Consider the following 10,172-nt stretch of genomic DNA (forward strand, 5'->3'; position numbering starts at 1 on the left):
ATTTCAGCTCCCTGCTTCCTTTGCTCTTTGCCACCTGCAAGCGCTCTTGGCCACGCCCACTTCTACACTTTGCACGAAGAACAGCTGATCAGCTGCAACAGGAAGTTTATCCTACAGTATGGGTTGCACAAAGGTGCAGGAGGACGCTTTTTCTGCTGCTCTGGACTGCACAAATGTGCAGCAGGTGCTAAATAATGAAAAATAATTAGTTTTAAACAAAAATTCCATGGAGCACCCCTGTTGCAAGAGTTGGGTTCGCATTGCCGGCAGTAAGTTGGACCCCTTCAGGGTGGGAGTTGGACTCCGCCAGAGCTGCCCGTTGTCACCGATTCTGTTCGTAACTTTTATGGACAGAATTTCTCAGTGCAACAAGCCGTCAGAGGGTTTCCAGTTCGGTGGTCTCAGGATTCCATCTCTGCTCTTTGCAGATGATGTGGTCCTGTTGACATCATCGTGCCGTGATCTTCAGCTCTCACTGGAGCAGTTCGCATCAGAGTGTGAAAAGGCTGAAGATAATGGATGGATGGATGGATGGATAAAAATTCCATGCAGATCGTGTCATGTGGCTCATCCATCAATCAGCCAATTGTGTGTCACGTCCAATCTTATTTTGAAAAATCGCGATAGAGCGAGTTTGCGATAAACGAACCGCGAAGTAGCGAGGGATTACTGTATATTTTTAATTTTCTAATCTGTTGGCAAATGTATTCATAAACAAAATTTCTGTTATATTCTTTCAAAATATATTTACTTTGAATTTCATCTGTTCACAGGCAAAGATTCAGGTAGATGTTAGTCACTATTTTAGGGACAAGAGAACGTGTACATTCATACGTACACATGGAGACTATATCATAATACGTCCTGCTTACGCCGGCGTATAAACTTGACCGAGTATGAAAAAGATATACATGCCTTGCACACACACTGGCCTGTGTATGGATCACAGTCTGTTCCTGGTACTGTCCCATCATATGAACAGTTGCAAGGGGCACAAAATCCCTTGTGTCCTAAACCATGCAAGCCGCTGCCGCAAGAGTCACACTGTCGGCCCCCCACCCCGGGCTTACACTCACACTGGCCCCCCTCAGGCTCACAGAATGAGCTGAGAGAACCTAAGAGGTCACAGTCACATGGGATGCAGCCGTCTGGGTGGGAAAGGTTCCAATAACCAAACTCACAGCGGTCACATGACAGACCTGGAAACAGAGAAAGAGCGAGAAAAAGACACAAATAAACAGAATGAAATTATATTTTAAGAAACGATAAAGAAAGTGCAGAGCTCAATCTGATCAGGTGAAAATAAAGTGCAAAAATGTGTTAGTTGTTGCATATTTATACACAAAACTGTATTTAGTCTAGTTTTTGAGCAGACCTGAGTGCGTGTGAGAGACACAGACAGACAGAGACAAACAGACTGTCAGAGACAGACACAGAAAGACAGACAGACAGACACAGACAGACACAGAAAGACAGACAGACGGACACAGACAGACACACACAGACAGACAGACAGAGAAAGAGCAATAGAAAAGGTGAGTGAGTGAATAAAACTGCCATCATTAGGACCAGGCCCTCTACTTATGATGGATCACTCACCTAAGGCCAAACACTTAATTTTACTGAGCAATAAATAAAATAATAAATTCAGCAACTATAAGAAAAGAATGAAGTGGGAGAAAGAAAGAAAATGAAGAGATGCAAGACTGAAACATAAACATAAAAATGAGTCATGGTGTAAAAAAAAAGCAAGATATCAAAATAAAAACAAAATATTTATTAAATGCATTAACAATAAAAACATTGTTTTCCTGTTAAAAATAGTTTTCGAGGGGTTGCTATTTAACAGGAATACATTTTAACTCGTCAGAAGAAGAAAGGGACCTAATGTTCTAATGAATAATTCAAAACCTGCAGCAGCTTCCTGATATTTTGATGAAGGAAATTAGAGACATAAAAGAAATAAAGACAAAACTGAATTGACCAAACAACAGTTTGCTTTTAGCTTCTTGTCATTTAGATTTTTAATTTAAATGACATGTATATTTCTTTTTTTTTAATATATAATTTACATGTTCAGAGTAGACATAATAATTCTTACCCAATTTGTTTCACTTGTAATTGTATTCAATAATCATGAACAGGCGTAAACACCAGGTTCATCGTGTGAGAGACTTTTTAACAAGAATCAGTGCTTGGCTCTAAGGCTAGTTAAAATATGATATGCTGTGTGTGTGTGTGTGTGTGTGTGTGTGTGTGCATGCGTGTGTGTGTGTGTGTGTGTGTGTGTGTGTACATGTGTGCAAGTCTTATTTGAATATGCCATACGTATTCTATGACAGGCAATCTGTCCCTAAATGGATGCCTTGGGGCAATGCAGTCACCACAGTCATTTATGAGGGAGCGCATGTTCATATGTGGGTGGCAGTGAATGTGTGTGACCATGCACCGATTAATAGAAACATGCAGGTACTTCTGTGTTAGTGCACATGGATGTGTCCTACTCTTTGGGCAGTAAAAACTTGGTATTTTCCCTGGCCTGCCCACTTTAATGATTTTATAGATATAGGGATATTTCTCTCCGCAGATCATATTTAACATAAATTTAACAATAAAATGTATTTCTGTTTGTTAAAGTGCAAATAAACAATGTGCAAGTGTGCATGTTCATATGCAGGTCAGAAAACTGACGTCTAAACACAACATCAGTTGAAGTTTATTTTACTTGAAACTTTTTCATATTCACCAATTTATAAATAATTCAAAATTTAGTGTATAGAGAAAACTAGATACATTTCGTTTTAATGTTATTAACACTGAGTTCATAAGGTAGCATCAGTATTATTTTTGCCACTTCCAACTTTAAAATACATTTAAAAAGGCAAAAAATCAAAACTGGGATTACAAAGGAAATGAGAATAAGAGATTTTAAGTCAACAAAATGACAAGAAAAGTGAGAATTTAGGAGAATGGATTGTGTTAGAAGATATTAGATCAGAAGAGGAACAATGTATTTTGTGTTCACTTGCCAACGTATGCGCTTGTGTGTGTCTGTGTGTGTATTTTCAGGCCATGGCCAAGCTTTTTATCAGGAGCCAGCTGGTTAACAGGCTCATGCATCACCATTTCAAACACTATTACGTACACACTGCACTCTGGCACCTTGTTATGAGCATACACATTTTTCTGCATGTGTGTATTTGCGTCCGTGTGCGCACATTTCAATCCCATCCTTCTAAAGCGTGCCTGCCATTGCTCAGCTCAAAGTATCAGCTTGGCGGTAATAAATTGCCATAATCAAATCTCATTTCTGAAAAATACCTGTGGGAGCAACCAAACAAACAAGGACGGGGAAAAAAAGGGTCTTGTAAGAAGAAAGTGTGAAAAATATAAGGGGCTGCAGCAGTTTGTTTTAATCAACTTGGCACTGAATTAGAGAATTAAATACCAGCTTAGTCCTTGATGGCATACGTGCACACACATGCACAAACACACACTTTTTATGTACAAACACTCCTACATACAATAAACAGAGCTAAGCAAAAACAAATGTACTTGAACACATGGCCTCATCCATCTCATTTACAAATACACACCAACAAGAGCAGATAAAAACACCATCAGTGCACATGCCCACGCTCACACGCACAACATGGACCCTTGGTAGCAAGGCTTAGCAATGCACATGATGCGTAGAGTTGAGAAGCATTGGCCAGTTTTGCATTTCATACGAGCTTGGTCTTCAAAGACGCACAGGGGAGAGAGTGAAACCATTTATCAAAAAGAGAGGCACAACGGCTGGAAGCACTACCAGCAGAAAAGCCAGTTTATTTTGGCAGCCACATCACTTTGGGACGTTTGAGTCCATCACAATGTGTATTTGCACGTTTGTTTTGTAATGCACACTTAGGGTAAAAAATTTTCATTTCTTTAAACCTCAAAAACAATTTGTATTATAGAATAATAAAGGCAGAGTTGCAAGACAATTAAGCAAACTGAGGGATAGATTTACTTTGCTATGAGCCTGGTGTAAATTCTATTTTAGCATTAAGACATCTTGCATGGTTTTATTAATAGGATGCAATGATAAGAAATTCTGAAAGGTGTGGAAGCAATCACTTTTTTGCTTTTGCATTATGTAACTAAGTGTTTTCCTTCTAGAGAGCAAAACTAAAAGAGGTAAGTATGAAAATAACTCATCAATGTGTGTTACACAGTTTGCGGTCATTTGTTATTTGCAATGTCTTAAATTACATATTACATCTCATTTTGAAGTCCTTGGAGATCTAAGCCAACCTGGAATCTATTGCATATAAACACTTCACTGCTCCATAAGTATGTTTTTAAGCATTCTGAAGCTGCTGTGGTAATATACCAGGAAGTACTTTTTACTGATATGTATCATTTTTAAGAATTTAATTCACAACTTTAGTCAAGTACTCTGGTTTGCATGGTAAGGATCCAGGAGCTTGTCTTTAAACCCTTCACACCAGTCCTTAAATGCAAAGGAACAATGACTTCTCTGACACAAATAAATATAACATAGAAACACAGAAGTTAAACAAAACAATAGCATATAGTTTGTCAAAGGTTTACCTGTTGCATGGGGTTTACAGTGACACTGTCCTGTGTTTTGGTTGCAGATGGAAACTGCTCTTGTCAAGGTTTTGATGACACCCAGGTCACTACAATTACATGACATGCAGCCATTTGGATTTGAGGCACTGAGACCAAACCAGCCAGGCAAACAGTCTGCACACTGACGGCCTGTTACCGCAGCTTTGCACCGACACTGACCTCCAACCTAATAAAGACAGACACAGGAAGAACAAAGGAAAAATGAGTGAGCAACCACATTAATCCCTTTTTCAGTTTTTCCATTTTTTTAAGGGATCGACATCTTGCTTTGTAACAGTATGTGTTTATGTGTACCTGGTTGCACACTGTGCTGCCATCGACTGTTCCAGCAGTGTGGCAATTACAGGGTTGACACACATCAACTAAAGTTGGATCAAAGTCCTCCAGCCTGAAGAAGCCACTTGTACACAGCTCACAGTTCTTTCCTTAGAGTAAGTAACGGACACAGGGTGCAATAAAGAACAATGGATACAAAAATTGATACAAACCAGAAAAACCATACGTGGGACCCTCATGTTTAAATGTGTATGTATATTTCAGTCTTAGTCTACAAAATAAAATAATCCAGGCAGAGGTATATGCACTAGGCCCCTGTTTGTAATTGCCTGAAATAATTTGAATTTAACAAATGCTTAAACATAAACCTAGCTCGTGCATTAACTTATAAACTAAAAGTGCACCTGTGGTGTTGTGCATGCAGTAGTCACAGACTCCTCCTCCTCCTTGATAGTGCTCATCTGGTTGGTCATCAGATAGGATGTCATAATGACAAGAGAAGGCGTGGCCGTGACACTGACAAGGTCGGCAGTTCATTGGTTGGAGCTGATCACCTGACCTGAATGGTTTGTCATTGTAGAGGGGTTCACAACGCTGACACTGCAAAACAAAATTTAAATACTAATAATAATAATAATAATAATGTGTATGTATTGTCATCATTTTATGTTCCCATACAATGGTGAAATTAGCTCTCTGCATTTAACCCATCCACCACCAGCACCACCAGGTGGAGCAGTGGGCATTGGAAGCGCCCAGGGAGCAACTGGGGATGAGGTGTTCTGCTCAGAGACACCACGAGATGTGCAATGACTGGGGATCAAACCCAGGACATTCGGGTCCCAAGTCGGCCGCCCTGCCATCTCGGCCCCATGTATTTTTATGCAACAGAAAGACAGTTGTTGAAAGACATTTCATTTTTCTAGTTCTATTTAAAAATAAAAATAAATTATAAAATCTTGTTTATTAGCATCTTTGCAGTCAAACTCATACCAAGACATGTAGCTGTGGACATCACTTTAAATCATTCATTTACTAACTCGCTGATTTGAACAAAAAACATTCCAAACCGCTAAGACAAAAGCAAACATACAACTCTGTTGAAGCTAAAAGTTTTACATATAAACATACAGAATCAATTAAAGAAAACAAGTGTGATGAACGTTATAATACTTAAACCATCATTACACAAGAAATGGCATTTGTGTAAAAATTTCAAAACAAAAATTTACAGGATGTTTAATCCAATGCTGCCACTGGAGAAAAATCTCTGCATTATGTAACTTTTTTTTCTTATGATGATAGAAAAAATTATGATTTTTTCTAAGAGAGGGAAAAAAAAGCAGTTTTAAAGACAGAAAGTTAATGAATGAAGGGGTGATGTAAAGAGAGTTGTCAGTGGTCCGTGTAAATCTAACTCTAAAGAAAGAAAAGTATAATACACAGAACTCAATAGAAACAACACAAGGTATTATCTACCATATAGGGAACATGTCCCCCCCCCCCCACACACACACACACACACATCCACACACCCACACACAGCAGAGGTAAATCAGACATCTAATGAGGAACAGCAAGATATTTCACATGGTCCCACTTTCATGTCATAATAAACATGTTAAGGTGTGTGTGGGGGGGTTAAATGCCTTTTTTTAGTAGCAGAGAGCAGCAGAGGCTAGAAGCAGCAAGTACAAGTCCTTTGATTTTGTTCAGCAGTCAGTACAAATTATGATGGACAAGGGGGGCAACAAATGGCAGGATTAAAAATGTATTAAAAAACACAGGAGTTCCTCCCATGTGTGACACGTGTGAGCCTGCACTGGGTCTATTATGTATGACACACAGATAAAAAGAGGCAGTGGGGTGGGGTGGGGGGAAAAGGGGGAAAAGGGGAGGAGGGGCAGAGCATAGATAGAAACTGGGGGAAGGGGCCCTACTTTTGTATTTCAGAAAGACTGGCATGAAGGTAAAAGAGAAACATCAGTAAAATAAAAAATAAAAAAAAGATATAAAACTAAGACTCATTTCTGCAACTGTGTAACTGTGTGTAAAATGTAAAAGAAAAACAGTATTAAGATCTAAGACATGAACTAAGAATAATAATAATAATAATGTCATCACAATGTCAGCACTGTATGTTTCCATACAATGGCGAAATTAGTCTCTGCATTTAACCCATCCACCACCAGGTGGTGCAGTGGGCAGCTATTGAAAGCGCCCGGGGGACATTTTGGGGATGAGGCATGCTGCCCAGAGACGCCACGTGATGTGCAGTGACTGGGGATCGAACCTGGGACTTTTGGGTCCCAAGCCGGCTGCCCTGCCTCTACACCAAGAAAAACGTTAAACTAAATTAATGACTAAAGTTTAAATTTAAATATTAAATATTTACTCCCAAACTGCTATAATTGTCTTTTTCTTACTTAAATTTAAACTAATAAAATTTTAAATCAAAACAATTTCTTAAATAATCTGAGTTACATCCCTATGCATCTAACAACAAAGAAGACTCCGTCCAGAGGACCTTACAACCTTGTTAGATTTATCTACCTGGATTATTGAACATGCATCAGGATATCACTAGCACCTTGTATAGTGCCGAGTATATGTGTGTCTGTGTGCGTCAGCGGTGACAGATTTGTGTAGCACATCTGCTGCTCCGCTTACTGAGAACTGAATATGAACAGAACCTAATGAAGCAGTGGATAATTCTCTAGAGACAAGATGTGTGCACACATAAAACAAAAGTAAAAACAAACACACAAGCAGAACAGAGGAAATGGTTTGTCATGAAATTCCTTCAGAATTCTGTTTTTTGCACATTCCCATTTATTCTGTCAGGCTCCCTGTGCATCCATCTGCCATGACGTTTGGAGTCAAATCTTTCTGTTATACCTACAGAAACTTTCTGCCTGTTTTTGTTCATACATCTTCATTTCAGACCATCTGTCATTACTCACTTGTCTATCTTTGGCTCTGTGCTCCAAACTCTTTCATTTAAATATACTTTCCATTCTTTATTTGCTACATAACACTTTTATGCCATCCATTAGGATGAGACATAGAGCAAAGGTGGTGTTCTCCACCACTCTTTTTATTCCTTACGTTCATTTAATTTCTTTCCAGCTCCTCCATCTTGTATCCTATTTTCTTCTTTTTTTGCTCTGAAAAACAAATCACTCCATACATCTCTCCCAGTTTTCCATCTCTCCCCTTTTGTGCTTGCTTCTCCCTGTCTCCACTGTCCCCCAACTGCTTGTTCTCATACCCAGTGAGTATGTGAGAGGAAAATATTACCATACTAAATGAAAGAGAGAGGATTTATTCTTTCTTCTCTTTTCTTTTCATTCAGCATTGCGTTACCTTACCTTTTTCCCTGCCTGCTAATTAGTTGAGGGACTGGTGTTTGGGAGTTCATTCTCTTCCACATACAAAAGGTTTTGATGGTGCTCCATCATTTACACACTGTAGCAGTGCAAAAAGAAGACCGAGTCGGTCTGATTTTTAATCTATTGCTTCTCTTAGTCTTTTTTTTTTTTCCTTCTGTGCAGCGTGTCACTCGACAGCTACAGTAAATTAAAACTAAGAACAGCCAAAAAGAATTTTGTTGTGCGGACAGCAGGGTAATTCTGCCAGTGGTTAAATATAAGTCACTGTTTGCAAAAAATGGCTTAAAATATTTTAGATTTTTCTTCAAATAAATCCAAAACGTAGTATTTAAGTAGGGGCGGCATGATGGCACATTTGATAGAACTGTTGCCTCTCAGCAAGAAGGTTGCTGGATCAAATCCTGGCCTGGGACCCCTCTGGGTGGAGTTTACATGTTCTCTCTGTGCATGTGTGAGTTTTCTCTGGATACTCCGGTTTCCACCCACAGACCAATAACATGTATGTTAGGCTGATTGGTAATTAAATTGTCCCAAGGTGCGAGTGAGAGAGTGAATGGTTGTTTGTCTCATTTGTCCCGTTGTGGCTCTGTGATGGACTGGAGACGTGTCCTGGGTGTCCCCCGACTCTCGCACAGTGACTGCTGGATATGGGCACCAGTGAACCTCATGACCCAAAAAGGAAGAAGCGAGTAAAGACAATGAATGGATGGATGGGTGGGTGGATGGATGGATGGTATTCAAGTAATTAAAATATTCTTGATTGACGAGAGGACAATGTGCAGTAAAAGGCTGCATTACTCAACAAATCAAACCAGCACTTTAATATTTATTTTAAGCACGCTTGTTCATTTTCTTCCTCTGACAGTGAAAACAGCAAGTGTGTGTGTGTCAGTGTGAATGAAGACATTTTGGACTGTGAAGCAGAGAAAAGAATAACACATTTTCACTCTGACTGTTTGGACAAAACCTGCTGAGTGAGGAGACTGCTCTAATGGATATGTGGACATTCAGATGGCCTGTCATAAGCATCTGTGCGTGTGTGCGTGAGTGTAAATCCACCGGGACAACTCATCTTATCCTAAAATGCCACGACCAATTTCACGCTCTCACAGGAAAGGTCATGGCACTGGCTTGTGTATGTGTAAGAATGCTTGTGTGTACACACCCATTTTGTGTGTATCTACAGAAAAGTTAACCCGGTTAACCCAGCAGGTGAAAATCTGCTGCTGAAGCAGACTTAGGCTGCAGAGATTCTGGGCAACATCACTTAACGTCACTAGCTATCAAAGTCTAACATGCATATGGATGCAAACACAAAAGCAACTTCTATGTTCACTCTGAAACCCAAAATATATGTCAATACCATTTCAGATAAAACATTTTTGTACAGGGCAGTTAAAAATATCAATATTGTTATTACGCCTGTCATGATAACAAATTTGCTGGGCGATTAATTGTCTCAGAAATTATTGCGATACAGTTGTTCCTCCACATCCCAACATCTTCCTCCGCCCACACCACCACTCAAGCAAGGCCTTGGGGTTCAGGTGCACTACTGAGCTGCGGGGAGGATCCTCCATCTCCATGGTTCGTGGAGACATGGGTCCCAATTTTATTAAACAACCTAGACACTCAAATATAACATTCTCATGACACAAGCATATATAGGGTCTGGATTGGGCACACGATGGCATATAGGGGGTGGGATGAGTAATCATTCTCACCTCCAGGACCTGTGCCCACTCATATGTAGCATGTAGACATTTAGGGTTCTGGGCAAGGGTTGGGGAGGAGAACGGGCACTGCTGGCTCTCTGGGGAGGGGGTGGGTCTGTGCCGGTCGCCACCTCACCCCCCCCCCCCCCCC

The 10,172-nt window shown here is 40.0% G+C and overlaps 1 protein-coding gene across 1 annotated transcript in view; it reads right to left on the reverse strand.

Annotated features, from left to right (window-relative positions):
- The window catches only part of ush2a (Usher syndrome 2A (autosomal recessive, mild)), a 113,310-nt gene that overhangs the window by 64,443 nt on the left and 38,695 nt on the right, over window positions 1-10,172 (reverse strand). The window contains exons 9-12 of the mRNA XM_037693645.1: window positions 5,319-5,514; window positions 4,933-5,063; window positions 4,798-4,804; window positions 1,046-1,199 (exon numbers count right to left, since the gene is read on the reverse strand). Coding sequence (XP_037549573.1) covers window positions 1,046-1,199; window positions 4,798-4,804; window positions 4,933-5,063; window positions 5,319-5,514 — 488 coding nt within the window. The remainder of the gene's footprint in view (window positions 1-1,045; window positions 1,200-4,797; window positions 4,805-4,932; window positions 5,064-5,318; window positions 5,515-10,172) is intronic.

The sequence above is a fragment of the Nematolebias whitei genome, chromosome 2 (genome assembly GCF_014905685.2).
Source record: "Nematolebias whitei isolate Nwh7 chromosome 2, NemWhi1, whole genome shotgun sequence".
NCBI classification, from domain to species: Eukaryota; Metazoa; Chordata; class Actinopteri; order Cyprinodontiformes; family Rivulidae; genus Nematolebias; species Nematolebias whitei.